This window comes from Phragmites australis, chromosome 10 (genome assembly GCF_958298935.1).
Source record: "Phragmites australis chromosome 10, lpPhrAust1.1, whole genome shotgun sequence".
Classification (NCBI taxonomy): Eukaryota; Viridiplantae; Streptophyta; class Magnoliopsida; order Poales; family Poaceae; genus Phragmites; species Phragmites australis.
This window is the reverse complement of record NC_084930.1, coordinates 27007814-27033107: the sequence shown is the minus strand read 5'-3', so window position 1 is coordinate 27033107 and position 25294 is coordinate 27007814. Positions and strand designations below refer to the sequence as shown.

General features: G+C 44.2%; 1 protein-coding gene across 2 annotated transcripts; it reads right to left on the bottom strand.

Moving 5' to 3' along the window:
• Positions 1–4755: 4755 nt before the first annotated feature.
• LOC133931213 (plasmodesmata-located protein 6-like) lies at positions 4756–8226 on the bottom strand. Of its 2 annotated transcripts, XM_062378051.1 has the most exons (4): positions 7203–8226; positions 5316–5417; positions 5144–5196; positions 4756–5048 (listed from the first exon to the last, which is right to left on the bottom strand). In XM_062378051.1, the coding sequence occupies exons 1-3, from the start codon at positions 8053–8055 to the stop codon at positions 5186–5188; spliced, it is 966 nt and encodes a 321-aa protein (XP_062234035.1). In that variant the 5' UTR covers positions 8056–8226; the 3' UTR covers positions 4756–5048; positions 5144–5185. The 2 variants fall into 2 exon arrangements, with proteins under 2 accessions (XP_062234035.1, XP_062234034.1); XM_062378050.1 differs by having other exon boundaries at positions 4756–5196.
• Positions 8227–25294: the final 17068 nt, after the last annotated feature.

Genomic DNA, 25294 nt, shown 5'->3' with positions numbered 1-25294 from the left:
GAAACGTCACTTCGCTCGCCTTGGGGGACCTAATTAGGAGCTGATTGATTTCTTCAAATGATATGAGATTTTTTTTAATAGAAAGTCAATGTATCTAACCAATTATTTCACAGGAATACGCTTTCCTATTATTTTAAATTACTAACTTTTGAATGAAAATTCCTCCGCCGGGGTAGGGTTGAGAGGACCTTCAATGGCAAAGTCAACAGGGGATATCTAGGTCCAGGGGATAATACCAAAACGAAATAATCCTTTCCTTTTTTCTGATCATAGAGGAGCCGTATGAAGCTAAGGTTTCATATACGGTTTTAAATAGCGGTGGGACATTAAAAAAGCAGGCATTGTTAAATGGGATTTTTCTTTCCTTTTTCACACCTTCAGAAGTTCCGCAACGATGGAAGAGATGTCGTCAATGAGGATTTGGTTCACCCCACACGTACCTGTCATGGGTAGCCTGCTTTTCTATGCTATATAAACTTTGCACAACAACTATCAAGTAATTTCAATCGGCTGGAGCATATATAAGAGATAAACAAATTACTCACTTACTCAGATAACTCAATAAATTTGCACAGCAGTACAACACAATTGCATAAATAGTCTGAAAATTTGTAGCTTGCAGCAACTTTAGCAGCGAGTTCAACAGTCATAACAATTGCAGCATGCACAATTCTTCAACAATTCATGATCAAAGATCTTATGCTTCTACTGTTCTACATCTGGAACAGAATGAAAGTCTGATGAAATAATTTCACATCTATCAAGATTCAAGAGCTACAACCCACAGGCAATTTGACAAAGCAATTTTGGACAATAAACAAGCTTACCACAGGGCACAAGCCACAACCCAACCCCATCGGGTGCTTGATGTGTCGGCGGCTGGGAATCGGGTGCTAGTCTGGTTTGTGCCCACGACGACGGCGTCACGGTGTGTTGTCGTGTTGGCGCTCATGGGCAGCCTATAGCTGGGCGCTGCCTAGGACGGCGGACGAGCAACAGCAACACTCAAACAGTCCAGCGGACGAATGTCTCAATTCGGCTCGGCCTTGATGGAGGAGTTGGCGATGGGGGCAGCGCTCGAGAGGGGGCTAGCTGCTAGTAGCCTAGTAGAGTCGTAAGAGGGGAAGACCTGTTTGTCTCGACTGCCACGCCATAGTGAGAGGTCATCGCGGATGTGGGCTGATGGCTTGATTCAGCTCGACGGACGTCGAACGACATGCATAGACGTGCGGCAGCAAAGATGCGCTAGGGTGCAGTGAGGGGTTGGAGGCTCTGGGGCGGCTGGGCATGGCGACGGGTCGTATGGAAGCTAGGTCCAAGCCGTGCACTCGCTGGTCGCTCGATTGCTCGCTCAGGCTAGGCTTTGCCCAAAATTGGACCAGTCGATGTAGCAAATTTCCTCATGGCCTGCATACATGTGCTAGGGCGGGCCAGGGTGGAGCCCGGGCAGCTGGCCAGGCTGGCCAGGCCTTAGGTCTGCCACTATGTGTCAGGATTAGTAGCTACTAGGGTGGAGCCATAATTTGAATAAAGAGGGGCCAACTCGCCAATGTTGATAACAATTATCATATAAGAAGTATGACATGACGGGGTTTATCAATATAGTTATAATTCTTACTTATTGATCTTGTGGCGGTGCAAAAGTATTATGATTAAGAGTTTGCACATCAACCGATTCGATAGCTTAATCAATGGTCGTATTAGAATTTCAGAACAACCAGAACTTAAAAAATTGGCTTATAAAAGCTATCGATCGCCCTTTGCCTCTTCATTATAGCTAAACAAGTCAATAGCTAAAGGCTATCAAAACTTACTAAAATTAAAAAAAAAAAATAGATTTTTCATACCATCTTCAATTCACCATCACAACTAAAGAATAGTTCCATACCTTTCTAAAGATTAGGATGACTAGGAGGGAGAATATAATTAACCCTACCTCTACTCGATTAATCTAATCCTAAAGCATAGTTCCATACAAAAATTAGAGATTATGATGGTCATGTTAATTAATAATGTCCTAAAGCATGTATTAGCATCTAATTCTAAGGTATGGTTCCATAAAAATTAGATATTAGGATGACCATGTTAATTAATGAGTTCTAAAGCATGTAATTAATGAGGTCTCTCTATTTGTTAAGAGGACAGGCCCCTGGCGCCCCCTTCTCTCCACCCTAAGTAGCTATGTGGCTTTGTCCTATATGGTGACGGATGTAAAGGAGCCCGACAGGGCTCATCCATCTCATTATCTCTCTTCTTCTTCATCTTTCTTCTTTTCTTCTTTCTCTCTTTTTTACTATTGGGAGAGCTTAGAGGACTTCCATTGGCTACGAAGCAAAGCACTCCCCCTCCCCTCCCCATCCGCCCCTAGTCCTACAGTCAATCAAAAACAACCATGCAAGTCAGTGCTCAGGGAGGGCAATTAATCGCACGACAATTTCACTTAAGAAAACGAGGGTATATTCTTCTGTTATTAAGAGTTAGTGTCCCTCAAAAAAAAGTTTTCCCGAAAAGAAGAGTTCTTGCTTTCAAGTGATGTAATACTGTAAATATATGGAATGTAGTATGCTGTTCTGCCAGTTTCTTCACAGAAGTGGCATAGGAAACCTATTCGTGGCATTTGAAGTTTTTTGTGTGCAAACTACTTGTCCTATGAAATATATGTGGATCAGTTTGCATGCTTTTCATCTCATACCTACTAGCTTTGTTGCAAGAATTGAGTCCTACTATCCATGCTTGAGATGCTTGGTGTACATATTGACATCACCTGTCGCATGATGTTCGTGAGGAGTTTAGTACTACACGAGTTAATCAGAAGGTAGTTAGAATTCAGACGTCGTCGTCATGTCATTCCCTGCCTCCGATCCTTGAGCCCGCCATAACAGGAGTTTAGTATTATAATGCATGAAACAGCCTCAGAAGAAAGAGATAGGGAGCTAAGATTACAATCGCAGCCAGTGGTGAAAGCCAGGTTCAAACATGGTGGTGCAGGCACCAGGTTAGAAAAACCATTCAGCAGTAAGTACCTTATTTTGACCAGGGTCTGACTGACGGCTACCAATGCTCGAGGCCCCTAAAAATCACAGTTGATGCTAGAGATACCTCAGGGTCCGACCGACAGCAACAAATGCTCAAGCCCTGAGTGCACCTCTGCATTCGCCACTGCATCTCTTAGGGCTGGTTTGGATAACAGGGAGAAAAAAACCGGGAAAATAAAACCCGAAGTGGATTTTTTATGGGCAAATGATGTCCCGGGCAACTCACACTGGTATTCCTCGTTGACATTTGGGAGCCAAGGGACAAGAAACCCAAACGGTCAAAAAAAAAAATCCAAAAAAAAATTCAAAGAATTCAAAAAGGTTGGAGGAAATTCAAAAAAGAGATAAACTCTGCACAAACATTCATCAGATTCACATTCAAAAGTTTTGCTAGTGCCAGTACTAGTACATACATCCAATTCAGTTAACTTGAGCACTAATCATCCATTAACATTGGAATACTTCTCGACCTGTTGTAGAGGAACATCCCTATCTGATTCTCAAAGTACACACAAATTGAAATGTTTCTCCATGAACTGATAGATCTGGCGAACTAATTGGTGACCACCTCGTAGTCTCCACCCCATCGTCCTTGTGCCTCATCCCTGTCGGTGCAGCACGAAGGAGAAGGTGGAAGGAGAGGGGGGAGACATCAGAGTAGGAGGTCGCGAGGGGAGGAGGCCGAGGGCAACAATAGAGGCTACAAGGGGAGAGGAGCGGAGCAGCAACACACGTAGGAAGGTGGTAGTGCCTAGAGGCGACAGAGGGTGAGGGGAAGGATGCCAGAGGATAGTGAGGTTACTGGAGGTGATATGCGTGACGACGCAGCGGACGAAGGCGGCACGGATGCCTAGGCACTTGTGAAGATGGTGGCAATGAGCATATCAACAGTGAAGACGAAGAAATGGGAGAGAGCAAGAGAGTTATGGGGATAAATTGTCTCGTGTAGAGATGCGTTTTTTTAACCCTGTGGATGTGCCGGTGTTGAGATGAAATGGGTGAGAACTTTTGTGGCATGTGTGGTATCCAAATGGTTCATGTGATTCGGAGTGGGAGCACACCCACATGCCACAAAATACTAAGAAATAAACCAGGATCTACATATATAGATATACCCTTTAATATAGATTGGATCATCCAAACAAACCCTTAATATAGATATATCCATAGCCCTAGTAGCACTGTAGATAGGAGATTCTACAATGGGGCAAGGGGTTCAAGCTCCTCTACCTCCACGATGCACTTAAAAACCTTCCAATCCCTCTCTCTATTTTTTTGCAAGAAAAGAAGAAGAAGATGAGGAAGATAAGGAGACGTAGGTTCAAGTTGATGCCACCTCTTTTTCCACCTCTTGCGGCCAGTAGCGCCCTCACCCCCACCTCATGACACGGTTTAAAGTTGGTATGTGGACTTGTTTAATTTGATTGATGGCTCACTTAACTACTTATAAACTAGATCGGTGCTGACCCACGGCTCGTAAGTAAGCCAATAACACTGCCATCCATCAGCTGATGACCTCCCGTGCCCTACACTCATTAGCAATGATTTTAACAGCACTAAACAGAGCACTAAGACAAGTTAACCCATTTTTCGTAGGAACTCATGATGGCAGCCTTATCGTTCTCACAAAAGCTGAAATGATTCAGCTCCTCAGCCGCCATACCCATCACTATATTATGTGCCATGGCAGTACACAAAAATTCAATAACCAATTAATTACCTTCAACAAGCTAGGAATAGTGAATAGTGTACGTGAACCCACATGCATCACCAACCATTGCAATGAGATGATACCAACACCATCAAATCATGCATAGGTTCAATAAACAAATATAGTACAATATATATATACGAGCAGAGACCGCACTTGTTATTTTTGGGGTAAATATATCTTGCTTATTTGCTACTGGCTACTAGTAGTTGGTAGCGGCTGAAATCTTCACGTCACATTTCTGCACACTGGATGCCTTTTTCAGCTAATGGCGTTTCAGCATGGCTTCTCTTTGTATTGGCCTGTAATGACAGGACAAAAGAGACCATAAAAGATAAAAAGAAGCGCAGGGGAGAGAGAGATGGACTAAAGCAATTTTCAAGCAAAAGCCACCGACCGGTCCGATCTGAGCCAAGTGGTGACCGTCTCTTGCATTCTCTTAGCTTTTGCCTGCATAGGGTTAGGTAAAAGAAGTAAACATGAATGAATGTCATGAACACTAGCAAAAGGTGAATTGATATATTGGCGAATATTAAGAATCGATAATTAAAAACTTGAACTGAACTTACCGCCAACACCGCCGGCCCTTCGGATGAAGGAGAGGAAGATGATGACAATGGCGACCGCCGCCACTAGGCCGATGATGATGGCGAGGGTTTTCCCCGACTCATCTGATGAACATTGGCACCGGAGAGGAGCAAACCGTTAAAAGTTAAGCAAATCTACCCAGTGCATGCATATGTGGTAGTGTGGTGTATATATTTGATCAATTGATTGTACTATCAAGTTGTGGCTTTGTGAAAGTAGGATATAGTAAAGGGTTTAAAGCTACCCTAAAATCAGAAAAGGGCTGAGCAATAGCACACTACTCAAACACAGTGGGATACCAGAGATATCCTCTCCTGTGCTTCAGATTCCAAAGAAATATACAAAGCTGGACCATTTTGAATCCACTTTGTGACACACTGGCAGCCTCAGAGCAAGGTTAACGGCACAAGGAAAGTGAATCCACCTCAAGGCCTAGCTAAAGTTCAGAGGAAAAAAGTGAATGGCAAAAAAGCCCTTTTGGGCTCCTTTTATTGTTAGATACCTTTGCAGTTTGGACACACACCATATATAATTTGCTTCTAACTAGATACATCTACCATAGAATATACTATACTAAATTACTAATACGACAGATCATGCAGACCGTAAGTTAGTGTTGAGTTGTTCTGTGTTAAGTGTCACTTGTCAGTATACAATGTAATGCAGTAAGCTAAGAACATATTTTCTATTAATCCGAATGCGTATTTAAGCAGTTATTTGCATGATCTAAGTATATATAATTGTGGATGCGGAAGAGATCAGAACGTTCTATCTGGTGATTGATGCTCTAATCATTGACACCCACTGCTACTGGAGATAAATGTGGGGACTAAACTGATGCAGGCTTGCACAAGCTACATGGAAACCCCCAATCTCAACAGGTTTTGCTGCCACACAAGGAGGCAATAAGGCCAACGTTAGTCAAGTTATTGGGTCATCCAAATATCCAATCAGCTGTGCTGTCACTCCCAAACCTTGCAGCCCACTGTTTAGATTTGACAAAAACTACATGGATCAAACCTGAAAATAAGTCACCAAACTGTTGCACTGTACTAAAGAATGCTAGAATTCTGGAACGCCTAAAAACTATATATAAGCAAGCCATGCATTTCGTGCACCCATCATGACATGACGTAAAAGGACTAAAGGAAGAGTGCACCAACAATCTATTTTCAGTAAACGGATAGTGTTAAAAACTGAATCGTACGCGTAATGCGGTGCAAGTGGCTAGCACTTGATGGTCCTGTAATGGCTGCAAGATCCAACAAATATTCAGATCTCCGCGAAAGAGAGAGTAACCAGATGCGGCGCTCGCACCAACTTGGTTTCTTCAGAAATACTGCTCCTGGCGATCGAAGTGATGTGCGCGAAACGCGAGATAACGGTGAAACCGGAAGGATCCACGCTGTTCAATCATCAAAGGCCAGGGGTAAAAAAACTGGATCGCCTAGATTACTGGGCAAAACAACCTAGGTAGGCACTGATCGCGATCACAAACTGAAGGTCAGGTTCAGGACCAAACCAAAGCTCTGTATGCTCACTACGGTTGCATTGCATATTACTAGTGTGCACTGTGTAGTGCAAGAATATTCTCAGGTCAGCTCATGGATTCAGGACGACGTGTGGTAGATCAGAATACTGGATCATACGTACGGTCTCTCATGATCCAGACGTTCACTACACAGTTCCATCAAGCAAATGTTTTATAGCAAGTCCGAATTCAGGGCGTGTTTTGGAACGCAGGAATTTGACGTGGGTTTCGCAGAAACAGTTTGATTCATGCAGGGAAAGGAGGGGAAAAGATCACGCGTTTGAAACACTCCTTGTAGTTGTAAACTGGAAATGGATGGCAAGGAGTAGCTGGTTACCGTGGTTGCCATACGTATTCGGCACGAATCCGTACGCGTATCCATTGCCTGCTCCTCCCGCGCCGCCGCCACCGATGCCATTGCCGGCGCCACCTCCGACTGGCACTCCGTTGCCGCTTCCGCTGCCGCCAGCGGCGGCATTGGACCAGAAGCGCGCGTAGCACTTACCGAGGTACACCTCCCCGGCGGAGGCGTACCCGCATCCGGCCTTGAGCTGCGAGGCCGCGGCGGAGACACAGTCGGAGCACTCCTTGGCGCCGAGGTCCCCGACGCACTGCGACATGGCCTGCACGTACCCGGCCGCCCCCGCGCGGTACGAGCCCTCGTCCGCGGGCGCCGCGGCCGCCACGAGCGCGCCGAGCGCCGCGTCGCGCATGGCCACGACGCCGGTGTCCCCGGCGCTCTCGCCGCCGCACTTCTTGAACAGCACCGTCGTGTCCTGCCTCCCCAGGAACGAGTCGTTCCCGTAGCGCACGAAGCACGCGCGCAGCTGCACCGCGGCGCCGGCGGCCGAGTTGCAGAGCGACGAGAGCTTAGAGACGGCAGACTTCACGCAGCCGCCGCAGACGGCGGCGGGGAGGTCGGAGCGGCACTGGTACACGCCGACCAGGCCCGTGGAGGCCGCCGACGGCGAGCTGTAGTTGGCGTAGGCGGTGTAGCCCGCGCTGTTGACGAGCGACGACAGCGTGGAGTCCACGTCCGCCGCGTACTGCGATCCGGGGTCGTAGCGCGCCTGCGAGCACCCGGCGTACACGAACGCCGTGTAGTCGTCGGCTCCGCGCGCGCGCGTGCACGCGCGCAGCACGATCAACGAGAGCATAGGGAGCATTACTGCTGCAAGAAGCTTCGGCATGATTGCTTGCTTGTTCTTGGCGTTGCGTTTGATGAGTTCTGCAGAGATTTGGAGGCAGAGGAGGGATAGAATGGCAAGAGGCAGCAGAGAAGGAAGGACCCTGGTTGTGAGTGTCGAGGGATGGGCTCAAGGGTTTATAAACTGATAATTACCTGGATCGGCACAGCTCAGTGTCAATGGCGTCAATATTTTGCATCCACTGCATGTGAGGTGCCGGGCCAGATGTATTTTGTTGATTATGGAAATACTTCGCGGACAACCATTTACGCACAACTTCGTTACAATTACGCATTTAAACCATCGGATTCAATTACAAGCCACCATTCAAGTGAATTCAACACTCCTATCCTAAGTTATATTACCTCCGTTCTCAAATATATGTCATTTTAAAAATTCGATTTTGTTCTCAAATAGATGTTATTTTAGGTTTTCAAGATAATACTTATTAGAGTGATCGTATTAAAGACTATTAAAAAGTAGAGTTTCAATTCAATGAGCGTAGTGAATTGGTGCTTATGTGTCATTGATTGAATGTGAGAGAAATTGAGAGAGATAAATATGCCATGCATGAAATTTTTTATTACAACCTTATTTTATGTGTCAAAATTTAAAATGATATCTGAAAGAGAACACAGATATTACATAAGTTGAGAGAATAGTTGGTTAACCGTATGGGTCTGTTGTCCCGGTTTCTAGTACAAGTAGCTATGGTAGGTGTAGTAGTACTTATTATTGTTAAATGACAAATGATTGCAACTTGGAGTCTTTGATCAATGGTTCATGTATACTGATCATCTTCTCAAGTATATCTGTTAGGAGATTATTAGTAGATTCATCTTAGGGTCTCTTTGGAAAGGAGAGAAGCAAAAAAAAAAAAAAATTGAATTCTACCGAAAAAATTTCTATCGAGCCTTTTTGGAACAAAGAAAATGATCCTCGATTATATTTAATTCTTCAATCACTTTTCTCATCACTGGCTATCTCCCCGTGCCACGAGATCTCTGCACGGTGCAACTAATGGAGTTAGGATTCGAGTTCGTCAATGACGGTTATATAGGGAGGGAGGGGTGGTGATTGGCTAAGGCACAACGACAATGGGAGATGGTGGTGACACCTCTGAATGCAATATTGCAATAGAGTGATGGACGACTACGAGGAATGACATGGCAACGTACCCGATGAGGATGCAGCAGAGATGACAAGTAGAATCAACAACCAACAAGTGAGAGGTGGCGATGATGACAAATTGATCTGATGGCTACAAGACATAGGAGATGGGGATAAGTAGTTGGAGAGGCTATGGGAAGGTGATAGAAATGTACTATCTTAGTTCTTAAATAGAATATGTGCCATCAAACTTTAAAAACTTTGATCACTAATATACATAAAATTATTAGAATTAACCTATGAAAATGATAGTAGCGAATTTATCATAAAAAATACTATTTCATCATCTATTTTTTATTAATTTTTACTAAGCGATAATTGTCAAAAGTAATAATTAAACATGCTTGTTAAAAACCATATCGATGTTTTAAAAGGACAAGTAAAAAAAAATGAAGTTAAGGAGGAAAGTCATACCAAGCAAGGAAGGTTCTGGGGCTCAGCGCCAAAAGCATTGGAAGCGGTGATGTGTTGCATTCCCAGGAATTTTATTTTCAATTTGGTTGTATTTTTCAGTTTAGAGTAGTCAACTATAGAAATAAGCGTACCAACTGTAAAACTTGTCCTAAGTCAGTAAGTTCTTCCCCAACTTTGGTACTCTCTCTGTTCTTAAATGTGTCACATCCTAAAAAAAATGCAACCAAAGCTCTCTAACTTTGATAATTGATTCAAGAAGAATAATTAATAATTTAGAATGGTCATATGAACATACTTGTGGTGAAAAATATTGCCATAATATATTAATTTTATTATTTTCTACTATAAGCCTTATAAAAGTTCTCAGTCAAAATTGTATATTGAAGACCGCATCGATATGCAAAATTAGGGAAGTATATGTAACCCAATAGGATGTCGCCTCACCTCTCTGGTTGAAAAAAAAAAAAAACAGAGTTCAAGCTCCCATAAAACCATAGACTGTGTGGGTTATTTGTAATTTGAAATATGATGTTTGGGTGTGTTTTTTCGGAACCTGATCTTTCGTGTTCGATCTATAGTTTGTGAGTTTTGAGTCATAAAATTGACCAATCATCCCCACTCTCAGGAAGAGGACTTTAGAACATGATCACCAAACATGTGGCGGCTTTGGCCCAATCTGTAGGACTACGAATGTGCCGGTGTAGGACGGCCCCTTCTTCCACTAGAATCCAAACCAATTTTGAGTTCGATCCTCTTATCCCTACCCGGAGCTATTGCCTATATAAAGGGCCGGGAGTCGATCTCTATTGAGGGCGCGCAGATGGGAGATGGGGCGGAGCCCCTAGCCGTCGCCTCCGATGGTGCCGCCACTCCTGGACGGGGAGATGGGCGAACGCCTTTGCCGCTGCTGTTGAGGATCGCCGTGCTGCCCTGTGGTTGGCCTTCGTGCCGCCGCCGGCGAGCGCCTTCGCCGTGACGCGGCCTCTGAGCCTGTGTCGGCGTGAGATTCCCTGCTGCTGCCGCAGCCCATGGAGGCGTATATGAGAAGAGGGCCGAAGCCCTGCTGCCGCTCACGGCGGTAGGCCTGCGCGTCGTCCCGAGGTGCTACCGCCGTCCATGGAGAGGCTGGAGCCCATGCTCGCCGTCGTCGAGGTATGTGCGCCGCTCATATGTATGCCCCTGCCGCCGACGTGTCTGGTGATTTGTATATCGCCGCCGGCGTGCGTGCCGTGGCTGTGCTGTGTTCGTGCGTGCTTTCCCTCTCTGTTGTCTGTGGTAATTGATCTCTACCGTGGGTGCATGGCCTTTGGCTGCTTCAGCGTTGAGTTTGAGGTGTGTCCGCCGTGGATGCATGGCTTCTAGCCGCGCCTGCGTTGAGTTTATGGTGCCTCCGCCGTAGGTGCGTGGCTTCTAGTCGTGCCGGTGTCGAGCTCGTGTTTGCCTCCGGCCGTGCATGCCTCTGCTGCCGCGCGCGCACGTCGAGTCGTGTGTATCTCCTGCGTTGAGTTTAGTGCCCTCGTTCTGATCTTTAGCCGCGCTCGCGTGTGAGCTGTCCGCCGCTGATGTGCGTGCCGGCATCGTGCGTACCTGGCCGGCTGGCACGCTGTTGATCTGTGACTGAGTGTGTTGATCCGGCTGGTAAGCCGTCGATTTGCACTTGCATGCGTGTGATACTCCGGTCGCGCGTGCGCTTGTCCGCCGCGTGGGCGCGTCGACTTGGCTTAGTCTCCGGCTGCGTGTCTCTGTATATGTCGCGCGCCGTCGAGTTACTCCGGCCTGTTTGTTTATCGCCGCCGCATGTGTCTCTGACCGGCTGTGTGCACCGTACTGTTGAGTGCCCCGGCGATGTGTGCCATGCGTGTTTTCTGTGAGCCGTCGTCGTGCTGGCGCCTTTCGTGGTCGCCGCCGTTGTGGCGATGCTCTGAGTTTTGGCCAGCAGTGCCGAGGTAGGTATTCCGGCGCGTGTTTATGCTGGCCACCACGTTCTGGTCTGCCGTGTTCTGATTGTGTGCTGTGGCTGATGACTGGCCGCCGCGTATACGCTGTTGGCCGTGTTCTTGCTGCTGCCATTGGCCTGACTGGTGCCGCTCATCCTGTTGTGTTGAGTTGCTGCCAATTCTTGCCGGTCGATAACCTTCGCTTCCCTGTTGGCATGTTGTCAGGATGGGCCTGCGATATTGTGCCCCTGTGCTGTGCCTTGCTGCTGCGGAAATGATTCCCTCGAGGATTATAGTCATCTCCAAACAACTTGGCCTTGCTGCCCAATGGCGATATTGTTCCTGTTGACAGCCACCATCACGCCTGATAGACCCTCCTCCAGTTATTGCTGATGATAAGAGCCCAGTGCTGAGCTTGTTTTATGGCTCTATAGCTATATATACTATGTCATCTTGCCACTTGTTAATTTGTGGTGATTTGCCTTCTGGTCCTGTTACCTCAGACCTCAGTGACCATTTGTTTATTAATTATGTTAGCTCAGTTTTGTGCAGCTGGCTGAGTCTCTCTTGACAGTGAGCCAGTGATGTGGCTATTGGTAACTTAATGGTGCTGGCTGGTTGTTCTTGCTGATACCCTGGCCTTGGGGTTCCTGGCAGTTGTCTTGTTGGCCATTATGGTAGTGTGGTTGCTACTGCTGGATGATAGCCCGGATACTTATTCCTCTGTTGTCAATCGGGTAACGGTGGCATTGCAATGTTACGTGAGGTGGCTCTTCTGTGTTTGAGCTCTCCCATTGCCTGGCTCTTCTGTGTTTGAGCTCTCCCATTGCCTGTTGAGTTCTGGTGGCTATCTAGTGCTGTTGCATCCTTCTAATGTCATCCCTGTTGTCTACTATAACGACTATGATAATGGTCCTGTTTGGTACAATTGAGGTTTTTTGATTTTTGGCTGAAAATTTGTTTTTCTAGTTTCTAGTGGTTAGCTTTTTGCAATAAATTTTTAGCTTCTCAGCACACTAAAAACTAAAAAAACTCATCTTAACTAGTTTCTTAGCTCTTAATTCATTTCACCAGAAGCTAGATTTTTAGCTTTCTAAAAGACAGCTTTTCAAAACTCTATTTGTTTTAGCTTTTAGCTTCTGAGAAGCAGAAGCCAGTCAAAAACTGTGCCAAACAGGGTTAATGTTTGTTCTCTATTCGTGTTGATGACGGATACATGTTGCTTCAAGTTAACGGCTAATGATATCATTGAGGCCTATGGAATGTTGCCTGTTGCCTCGGATAATATGTCGCATGTCACCTATGGAATGCTACTTTGTTGCCGCGATTAAGGATGCTCCGGACTGAGGTCTAGGATTGTTGTGAGAGACTAGTGACGATGTGCAAATCACCAGGCTCCCACTAGGTTGCAGCTACGTGAGTTTGCCGCATGCTTAGTCTTTCCCTCCCTTTGTTGTTCTATATCACCTAAGGCTAATGATGAGCGATATATATATGCTGAGGCTAATAAGCTAATGATGTTTCAAGTTGTCTACCGGTCAATGATGTTCAACTAAGACCAGCCTTTCTTCTAACCCCTTTATATTGTCTTCTGTCTCTCATTTATAGCTATGTAGGGCTTAAAAGACCATAATTTGATCCTCACAGTGTCATTTACAGCTATGTAGGGTTCAAGAGACCATACTTTGATCATCACAGCGTGTTTAATCGGAGATTATCAGAGACGGATGTAATTAACCGACGAGCTTCGCGAAGCCCCGATAACTAAGAGGACGTAGTTGTCAGAGTTAGTCGAATGCATGTGCGCGTGTGTGACGTATGTGATATGAGTTGTAATTGAAAAACTTGCACTTTGTGAATTCAAATGAATGAATAAAGATAAGTGTTTTTCATTGCAATGCTTGTCTCTCTTGTATATTATGATGTATATTGGTATGCCTGTGATATATTGTAATTTAAACGAAACGTGGTTGAGGGTTCGTTTCTCTCGCGTGAAACAGGAAGCTTCAATCGATCCAAGTGCAACAACGAGTACACAGCACATCGTGCATGCGGGTGCAAGATATATTTGATAATATGAGACATGCGGCTGCAAGATATATTTGGTAATATGAGACGCACGAGTAGTAGTGCTGCAGCTGTTTCTCATCTACTCTTCGCCACGAAGAGATTTCCCGCGTTCCGCCAGCTCGGCGAATAATGGCTCGTTTGGTTCATAGCGGATGGCGCCCTGTCAAAATTGGCCCGCAAATGCTCGCGAGCAGTGGCGGAAGTAAGATTTTGAATTTAGATATACATACTATATTATATAGTTATTTTTAGATAACCACAAATAATTAAATATTAAATAACGATGTGATATAAAGTAAAAATTGTTCATAATAACGACAATATTTGAGATAATAATAACAGTGAACATATGAGTATATGAACATACAGATATGCTGTAATTTTTTTTTTCTCCACGAGTATCTGCTGACTTAATAATAGTCTATTTAATATAATAAAAAACATGCAACATCAACCTTGGAAATATGTATGACAAAAAGTGATTTCTATTTACTAACAAAATTTAACCAGGTGATTTACCATTAACTCGTATCATGCATATGAATTTACCATCAAATCATCACATATTCACATGCATCATATTTTTAGTAGTAGTAATTAAAATTGAAACACAATGGTATGACATAACTAGGAAAGTAAGTAAAGAACTCATACCGCCGCGGCCGCGCCCTGCCGCGCTTGAGCCAGCGCCGCCGCAGCCGGGCCCTCCCGCGCTGAAGCCAACACCGCCAGTCCCGGCCTCCTGGGTCATGCTTGCTCAGTGCTCGGTGCTCCGTGGAGAAGTGAAGAGCACTTCACCAGATTCCACAACTCAATTACTCAAGTGCTCAGTGAGACAGTGAGTCAGTGCTCAGTGGATTAGTGAAGTGCTCAGTGCTTAGGCACAACAGTACACCACTCACGGACTCACCAGTCACAACTTAACCAAATTCCTGAAGACCAGAACGATGAAATGAAGTGAAGAGTACTAATAACAGAGCAGCTCGATCGCCCGATGCCTCGGCGGGTCGCTGATTGGCTGCTCGGTGGGCACTGGCCGTCGGCCCGGCACCCCGGCCGACTGGGGCCTCTCGTCCTCTCCGCATCTGGCTCTGCTGAGTGCCGAGTGCCCGGGCCATCGCCCACCGAGCTGCCGGGGGCGAGTGGCCAGTGGGCGACGGGATCTGCTGAGGCGAGTGGGCAACGGGATCTGGTCGCTGGGGACTTGTTGGGTAGGCCGGGTCGCCGGGAATCGATGCGGGGTGACGCCGCCGGGGAATCGATGTCAAGCAGAGAGCACGCACGGGCAATGTCAGTCAGTAGAGGGGCACTCGGTACTGGGCCTTGAGGTTGGCGGAAGGGGTGCTCGGTGGAGTTTTTTTTTTATATTTTTATATCTAATATTTAAATAAATAAACTCATAATAGTAAGATTTACAGAAATATACGTCTATCATGGTGACAATGTCATGATACTATCACCCTTATCATTCTTTCAAAGAGCGGATAGGCCCCTCCCTTGTGTCCGCCCCCCTTACCACCCTCTAAGAGGGTGGGTAGGGCCCTCCCACTGTACCTGTCCTCCTTACCGTTCTCTGAGAGAGCCCTTAGCCCTCTTGCCACTCTCTCAGAGGAGGCAGCGCGGTGAAGCTCTAATATTTTTGATATGCGGATTTTGGATTGCGGTTTTCAATAATTTTTTAACTTATGTTTCATTAGTAATTAAAGTACCACTAGATCTAGAATTTAGCGGTATAACAATAGTTATATTATATGCGACATAGGGTTTAAAAAAGTAGGATATGCTATCTCGTCATAGGGTTTAGAAAAGTAGGATATGCTATCTTTTATAGTATATTGTAAAGATCAATTTCGATATGGTAGGATAGTCATCAGATATACAGTAGTATTTAGAGTATGGTAGTTTCGATTATCTAGATTTTATAGAATAATGATGTAACTAATAATTATAGCTAATTAGAAACTTCATTAAATAGACGGGTGACTAATTAGTTTAAAATAGTTACTTTACTTAGGAGCAATATTAAATAAATGTATTGTTAGGTGATCATCGGTGTCGGTAATTTTGTTAGAGTTTCGATAATCAGAAGTAAAATTTTTGGTATTAACATTGGATATATTTTTGGATGTTTCTAGGGATGTTCGATAAATTATATTTTTAGATTTATTATGGTGAAGATCAAATTAGTTATGATCCTAACGATGTAGATCTCTCTAGATTTCAGTATGTCATCTAGGGATTTAGTAGAGCCAATGAGAGGGCTATAGTGGACGTGTGCAAGTGGCTGATGCGTCATTTTCAAATGGATTCCCAGCAATATGAGCTTAAGCTGAGAGCTGTGTTAAGTCGTGTTACTCAGAGGTACTTGGGAAGCTCGTTTCGATTAATGCGACATCTACTTAGAGGCAGTATATAGATATATCATGTGAACGTGGTCTCCCACTTGTCCTGCTAGCTGAGGTATACCAGAAGGATCCAACAGAGATAAACTTTGAGAAAGCAGTAGCAGGAATAAGTTAGGCAGTGATGGATGAAGCAGACCCGATAAATATGGGGGATGTGCGTGAGATACAACCGATGGGTGTAGCCGGTGAGGGGGAGCACATCTCTAGCATAATTGAAGAGATAGAGATGGAGGATCAAGAGCTGGAGGAAGCCATTGCGGATGAGGATTCATCCGACGAGGAGGGAATTGCTCTTGTTCCTACAGAGTAGAGGAATCAGGAATTTTCAAAGCTAGTGGTCAGTGAGGCTCATTGGACACCATGGGAATATCATGAGAACGAGGTGTCCCAGGGTGCTATGTACCCTAGTAAGGAGCCTGTTATTGATGCAGCGAAATTTTGGTCGCTGTCTCTTCGGAGGCAGTTCAAGGTTGTGAAGTCAAGTAAAAAGGAGTATAGCGTCAAGTGTTTGATGCCTGATTGTCCGTGGTAGGTGCACGGATTCAAGGGGAAGTGGGTTGACTACTGGGAGTGCTCAATAGTTATAGAGCATAATTATCACATTGAGAAAATAGAGTTCTCCCACCGAAACCTGTCATCTGCTTTTGTTGCCAATATTATGTACGGAGAGATTGTGGATAACCTAAAGTATGAGCCACGATCAATAATCTGTACTACTGAGGAAAGGTTTCAGTATACAATAAACTACGCAAGTACACAGAGGGCAAAACAGAAGGCTATTGAGATGAGGTTTGGGATATACGAAGATTCATATGACAACCTACCACGTCAACTGGCCACAATATGTGCGAGAAACCCTTGAAGTTACTTTGATATCAAGCATTACCCCTCAACTGATGTGAAGTATAGCTGGAAGTGAGTATTGCAGCGTTCTTTCTTTGCATTCGCGGCAACCATCAAGGCATTTAAGCATTGTCGACCCATCATTTGCTTGGACGGGACGTTCCTCATTGGGAAGTATAAATGACAGATATTGTTTGTAATTGTGGTAGACGGGAACAACCAAATCCTGCCATTGGGGTTTGCCTTCGTGGAGAGTGAGAACAGGGACAACTGATTAATGTTCCTTGAGCGGGTGAAGCATGCTATTGTTCTGGACCAGTCTGATGTTTGTTTGATTCATGATAGACATGCGTGGCGGTTGCAGGCTTTGCTGGATAGGCAATACACCAGTGTTTGATGATGTATAAGAGCAAAGTGGCCCGACTTGAAGAGCAGGTGGTGCATGAGGCATATGGGTGCAAAATTTTACAGACAATTTAAAAACAAGGACTTGATGAATCTTTTCAAGAAATTATACAGCCAAAACCAGCAGAGAAAGTTCAACGCCCTCTATGCAAGACTAGACAAACTAACCACGAAGCAGACAGTTGAGCTAGGAGACACATGAGATGAACGATTGCTCTTGGACCCATCCCAACAGATACTCCCTAGAAAGTAAGAAGGTCAGGGTCAGCTGTTAGGAACTTTTCGCAGTGAATACAAAATGAGCCAAGAAAGAAATGAGCATTGATGTACGATGTTGGAGGGGCAAGGTATCGGATAATGACAACTAATCTTGCTGAGATCTACAACTGGATCATACGGGGTATGAGGTCCCTCCCACTTATTGGAATTGTTGAAGGTATCATGCATTGGACTTGCAGATATTTTATTGATCGCTACGTAGCTGCTTTGAATGCAGTGGAAGATAACCGTATGCTATATGGATCAATGCTATGTGTGTACATGGAGAAGGCTACAAAGAAGGCACATATGCACCGCACTAATCAGGAGGGAACTGCGGAGTACATGTTTAGTGTCTTGTGCCGTAATAAGGGTTGTAGGGGTGGCAGGCGTGAGCGCCATCTATAAGAGTGCGTGCTTAGGATTGAAACATGCATCTGTACGTGCCAGAATCCACAATTGCTACACAGGCCATGTACACACGTCATAGCTGCATATGGCGAGCACAACATGCTACCTAAACAATATATTTCTAACTACTTTATGAAGGATTAGATACTAAACATATAGAAACATGAGCTTTATGGCTACACCATTGTTGATACGTTTACAAATAATCCAGGTCCCTCATGAATCTATATACCTGACTTTGAGAGGATGTTGACAAACTTGGCGGATTCAAAACGATATAGATGAATCCAAGGCAGGTCCAATGGTGAAGCGATGCAACAAGTGCGATGAAACAGGTCACATATACAAGTATTGTCCGAAAAATGTACCTAGCAGGTCATGACGGCAGTCAAGTGTGAATGTATTTAGAGTATCTCGATGTTATATTTGTAAGGTTTTCGCCTTACTTATGTACGTTACATTTGGACATTACATTTGTATTTGATTGTGTACCTATATGTTGTAATATGTTCATGTAATTTTGTGTACGTGTATGTTATATGCTGTTCATGCAACTGTGTGTATATTTTTATGAACAAAATATTTATATTTGGTTTCAATGCATATATGACGCACCCACCGACCTCCGAGCTTTTTAACCCTGCAGTGGACAAGAAGCACCACAGCTTCTTGTCTGCCGTTCACTAGACGAAGTTAGGAGTTTTCCGATCACGTGGCCCTGGGGAGCTACTTATGATCGATGATTATTGAAAGCACCAGTATGTCGCTAATTAGCTACGTATATGCCAGTTTATTTATTTATTACATGTTCTACATTCACTTTATATTCCAAATGGTTCAGGTTGGCAGTATCCGGACTCCTACCACTGTGTCATTTGGTGGAGGCCCGAGCGACAGAGAACCCTGAGGCAGCGGCGAGGCAATTCTATTTTGACCGCTCGCTGATCGCTGCACTGGTCGACCGATGGAGGCCTGGGACCCACATTTTCCACCTCCCCTGCGGCAAGATGGCTCCGACGTTGCTGGACGTAGCCTTCCTGTTAGGATTACCTTGCGCCGGAGCTGCCTTTGGAGTTGTTGACGTGGATGAAGACTGGATGAACGTCATGCACCAGTGGTTCGCCCCTATTCAACGGACGGACAACTCACCCGCCTACGTGCCTGAGTTCCTTTCGGATTCGTGAGGGCCTACGAAGAAGTGGATCCTCCAGTTCCATGTACCCTACAATTTACCTTCCCATTTACTTCACGATTTCAATGAAATTTTACTCATCATCATTTGTATTACTTCTAGCCTGCATACATCCACCCGGATGTCGGCTTGTACTCGGTCTCGAGGCACTTTGAGGCCTACCTGCTTTGGTTGTTCAGCTGGGTGAGGTGGATCGCAGATGCGGAGCCCGATGATGTCCCCCAGTTGGGCTAGGCCTCCGCTGTCCTTGCGATGACGTATCGGGTCTTCTGCAACGCGTGCACGAAGAAGGAGCCACAATCCACATTTGCTGGGTGTCCACTACTGCTGCAGTTGTTGTCGTACAAACGGTTCGTGATTGACCAACCCATTGTGGACCAGTCCCCGTACCCTGAGGAATGGTATTGCGACGCAACGCTAGAAAACCCAAGTACACACTAGAAAACCCAAGTACACACTAAAGGTCAACAATGTGCGAACACTCACAAGAATAGTTATTTGTTTGACCAAAAAATGAACTACACTCAAGTTTTATTAATTCAAAAATGATAAGGCCTCTTTGATATATATATATATATATATGTGTGTGTGTGTGTGTGTGTGTATGTATGTAGGTATGTATGTATATATATGGATTGAACATTCCTTATAAATTTCAATCCAAAGGAACTCAGTAACATGCAGGCATTAGGCGTCATCACATACATATCAAAAGTATGGGTTAAGCTGGAGAAGCTATCTTGGAAAATGGAGATAATATGTAATCCATTGCAGCAACAACCACTAATTACTCTAGTGGAATATGCTGCCTCAGAAAAAACTCATTTTACAATGTTAGACCTAGTGATTGTACTATTGTCTTCTCAATGTGAATATGAATGCTAGATAAACCATTCAGAATTTAGGCACATGGTGAATTGCAGAATACCGATCCATATAATTAAACCAGCAAAGTGTGACTTATCCATAGAATGAATTCAAAGCATATATCCAAATGTTCTTAATAGATAAGCCAAATGATAAATATCCTAGTATGGGCAACTTTCATCGCAGGATTTTTGAAACTACATGTACTATATTATCAAGTGATTAACACAGAAACGGACATTGGACTATAATATTTTAAAGAGCGTACTTTCAAATCTAAATTTATCATAAGCATGAGTCTTGTACCAAGTCAAGTATTTTTGCTATAAACTACAACTGAAATGATGAACTTTGGTTTTGGATTCACTTCATTGGAGTTATACTTAATTCTATGCAAAAATGACAAATTGCGTTTGGTTTTCGACATAACATTACCAAAATGAATTGAATAGGGGTTCTGAGCATATGACATGGGGTTCAACATTTTTCACATGATCTACATGGCATAGCAAAAACTTATGTCCAAATTTGACAATTTTTTGGAGCCACATATGATTTACTATGCATTATTGAAGCAATAAAATTAAATTTGCTCATAGAAAAATGCATAAACATTTCATGGTTGAAACAAATTTTAACATGAAGAGTACAATATATGTAAACCAACAAAACTAGTTTCATTCCATTTGGAGCATTCTACAATTTTCTATGTATTTACAAATTTTACTTCTATTATGCATATATAGAATTTCAAAAAATCTACATTTTCAAAGTAACCCTTTTGTACTCAAGTAGACTTAGCCTCTAGTGCCGATTGGTGGAGCCTGTGGAGTTGACTCGGTCAAAATCCAAATTAAGAAGGAGAAAGGGACAAAGGCTCTGGCGGTCGACCCTGGGGCACGAGCTGCTGGTGGTCCTCGATCGTGGCCCTAACCAAGGAGGGGCGGAGTGGGCCAAGAGCGTGGGGGCATTTTGGACTTGGCGACAACATGCGCCATGGCAATCCCAACAATGGCTGCAGCCTTCAGCCGCATGGGCCATGGCGGCGGGCTACACAACATAGCCATGGCATGGCGGCGCAGCTATGGCTGTGCGTGCGTCAGCCGAGTGAAGAGCGGCGACGCACAGGGAGGGAGAAAGGAGTGACAGCGCTCACCGATGTAGGGAGAGTTGGCGGATGGTGACAGGGACGAGGACGACGATGGGGAGGCAGTGTCGGTGTCAGGGACGAGGACGAGGACGGCAGGGATGGCGACAGGGATGAGGATGGTGGGGCTCTAGGGACGGTGGCGTTAGGGAGACAGCGGGGCTCCAAGGACGGCAGCATTAGGGAGGGAGTGAAATTGGTAGGGCGCAAGGGATTGAGAGGTTATGGCTAAATGTTCATATATATACGGATCGAGTATCAATGTCGGCTATGGTATACAACCGATACTGATACTAGCATCAGTGTTGATTGCATAACCCAACCATCATTGATGCATGGACTATCAGTGCCAGTTGTAAAAATAAGCCAACACTGATACTTGAAGAACCGGTGCCTATTGGACTTGGATATGATTCAATCCATGTGTGCAAGAATACTTGTGTCGTGTTTAGGAAGGAGTATGCAAAAATTGATGAGTGCCCAGTATGTGGTGCATCAAGATGGAAAGATGCAGATGGAAGCAAGGGCATTTCTGAGAAGGTATTGAGACATTTTCCATTGATTCCAAGGCTGAAGAGAATGTTTGCTTCTAAGAAAATAGTAGAGGAGGCACAATGGCACAAGTTGAAGCAACAACTAGTGGAGAATGAACTTAGCCATCCAGCTGATGCTGAGGCATGGAAAGACTTCGATATAAAATTTGGGTGGTTTGCAGAAGGTGCTCATCGTGGGAGAGGTAGAGGGATACTGGACTGGCTCAACTCGACCGACTTTTTAGGGGGTGACCTGTAAGAACTATTATGTATATATGTGTTTGTCAATGCCTATGACTTGTAATGTGTGTTCACTTGAATATGACCAAGAATGCGGGGAGCATACCTAAGTTCGAGAGAAAGAACTTTGCCTATTGAAAAGTTCGCATGGCGAGCTACCTAGAGGCTCTTTCCCTTGAAGTTTGGGTCGCCGCTTCCGAAGGATTTCGAAGACCTCTTAGTGAGCTTCAAGTTAGATGGAATGTTAGGGCTAGGAATGACCTCTTAGTGAGCTTTAACTTGGTCTCTCTCAAATGTCTCAAGGTGACATCATTCGCAAGATCTTGATGGTTCTCCCTAAGCCCAAGTATAGCATTGTCATCTCACTTCCTCATGAGAAGGACCTTGATCAAATGGAGGTTCATGAAGCGGTGGGGAGTATATTATAACCACGAAGAACTAGAGCAAAAAGTAGAACAAAAAGAAAAATTGTATTAATAAGAGATTGATTGTGTGTTGTTTCAATTGGCCTAACCCCTTTAGCTATTTATGAGGGGTGGTATAGACTTCTCCATCAAGGATTAGACTCTATCTAATCCTTAAATCGAGTCTCTAGCTATATCCTAAAATAACTCGGCCAAAACATCCCAAACATGCGGGATTATCCAATCCAACAAGCCTCCCACGCAGGGGACACGTTTATATGCCATAAACATGTCATATTCGGCCAATAATATGAAAGAGTCCAAATAGAACACAGGAAAAAAACCAATCCGAATCAAAATGTGCACACCGGATAAATCAGTGTGAACAAAATGCTATAACCGGACTATCTGGTGAATGCAATTTTTAGAAACCCTAGACTTCAAGCTTTGTTCTCACCGGATAAATCGGTGTGAACAAAATACTAGCGCCAGAGTATTATGTTTACGCTGTACAATTACTCAGAAACATTTCGGGAAATCCTTCTTAACACCGGATGTTCCAACGACCAACCGGAGTTTTGCTCTTTGTCCGGTGTTCACAATCTTTCACTGCAACTCCTCTCCATCTTCTATACACCGGATGATCTGGTGATAACATCGGAGTATTCACCGGACTAAAAGTCAAAGAGTAAACTCTAATTTGAACTCACCGATGATCCTGTGTTTAAAACAAGCTATCACCAGACTATCCAGTGTTCGTATTAATTTCGATCCGAGCCAAATTTAGGTGTCAATACTAGTTTATAAGCCTTAATCCCCCTAATTCCATAGTTCATATGATTTACAATTGTATAGCTTCACATTCGGCAAATCCCCCCCCCCCCACACACGTTTTGCTTCATGCTCTGCCACTACACCCTGCCTAGCTGGCACTGATACTTGTAGTATATATGCTGGTTGTTCCCTGAGCCGGCACTGTTATTGTTTCCCCTTCTCTTAATTTGCTTCACGTCAGAATATTTTCTGAATGCCGGATATTCTTAGTATCATACAATAGCTTTATTTGTACTATCATACAATATATTTATTTGTATGAATTAAAGAATAAATAATAGCTGTAAAATTTTCATTTAATACAAAATAAAGCATATTCTTACTTAATACATATCCTTGATACTGAGTATCAGTGTCAGCTCATGGTTACCAGTCGGCACTGACGTATCACTGCTAGTTTGTTCTAAGAGCCAGCACTGATACTGAGTATTAGTGCTGGTTCAACCTGGCTCAGTCGTTGATCGAGCGTGGGAAGTTATGAACCGACACTGATATTTCATTAATGCCGATTCTATCCTAGTCGGCAGGGTTAACTCTGCTTAGATGACTGTTTATGTTATAGTGATGTGTTTTGCAGGCTGTTGCTGGCTGCTTCTGGACTTGAGAATCTACTCATTCCAGATCTGAGAAATGTAGATAAGTACAGCAAACAAGTGTGAAGTTATAATTGACATGTTCGAACCGGTGCAACTTTATTACTTCTCGGTAATTATCAAGGATAAATATATATATATATATATATATATATATATATATTTATAGTTGTTTTCAAGTTTGGTATATCTTGTGCGGATGCGTATGGAGCATAATGGTAAGGCTCTAGGGAGAAGCTGAGCCTGTGGGGGTTCCAACTCCCATCCCGTACCCCTCCGGTCTCCAATGAAGACCGCGTGATTGAGCGCTGTTATAAAAAGAGTTTGGTATATCTTGTCATAATTCATTTATTTCGTGAAAGTAAAAAACTCTTTGTTATCGAGAACAAGCCAAGGAACTAGTGTGAACGCTTTCGTAGTGCGTTGGTTGTTTCACCGATGGACGAACGATCGGTCGGGAGTTCACTCCCGGTCTCACACCGGGGCTTATCCCGTAAATAGAATTCTTCCGGATAGTCTCGAGCGGTTGCTGGCATAGCCGAAGGTTTTATAAATCTCTTTAATAGATGTGTGTATATAAGTTGTAAGTCTAACATGTGCCTTAGAAGGTGTGTATGATGTGATATATGTTTAAACGTGTGTTCAAATGTAGCTTACAGCTAGTGTTGAGGTAAAAAAAAAAAAAGCTAAGAAACAGGTGCAGGTGCTACATGGATTGCAGATTGAGGTCGTCACTGGATGCTCCAGCCTGTGGCAGCTGCTAGACCGTAGGAAAACCAACGTTACGACAGGCGGCAGGCACAAATTAAATCGCTCTTGTTTTTTTTCCAACACAAGGAAGCCACGTGGACTAATAGATGACATTTTTTTCTTTCTTTTCAGAGGGTACGATAAGAACGCACATAACCTATGTACACTTATACTATATATGCACACACGTATACGTATCTATACACAAACTAAGGAGTGTATTGAGGGGCAAAAAACTTTAGTGTATGGGAACACGTAGTACCACTGAACGTGCACGCGTGTATACCCTATTATAACCTAGGCTAATTCTAGATGCACGACATTTTCTTTCCATAAATGGCATTGTCGTTGCAAGCTGAACAAAGCCCAGGGGCGTGTTGTTAAATTGGTTTAACCGAAAGTGGCCCATGTAATTAAAGAAAAATGGTTCTTGTATAAAAAAAATTAAGAATTATGGGGTTAAAGTACCCTCTCCTCCCTCTTTAAACAAATAACAGTACGCATTAAATATGTGAGTACATGTTTTTTAAGAAAACTAGAGAAAAGAAAGCAAGAACACACATGAAACTAGACCTCTAATCAAGGGGAAAAAAAAGTAGAAAGAAAATATGAGAGATATTTTCAAGAAGCATGGAGCTAATATGCAAGTCGATAGGAAACTGGGCCTCTCTTGTCGTCTACGACGTCCGTGGAACACGCGACGCTCTCCCCCGCGCGTACTGCACCGCTTCCACCCACCACCACCACCGTGTCGGCAGCCCGTGGCACG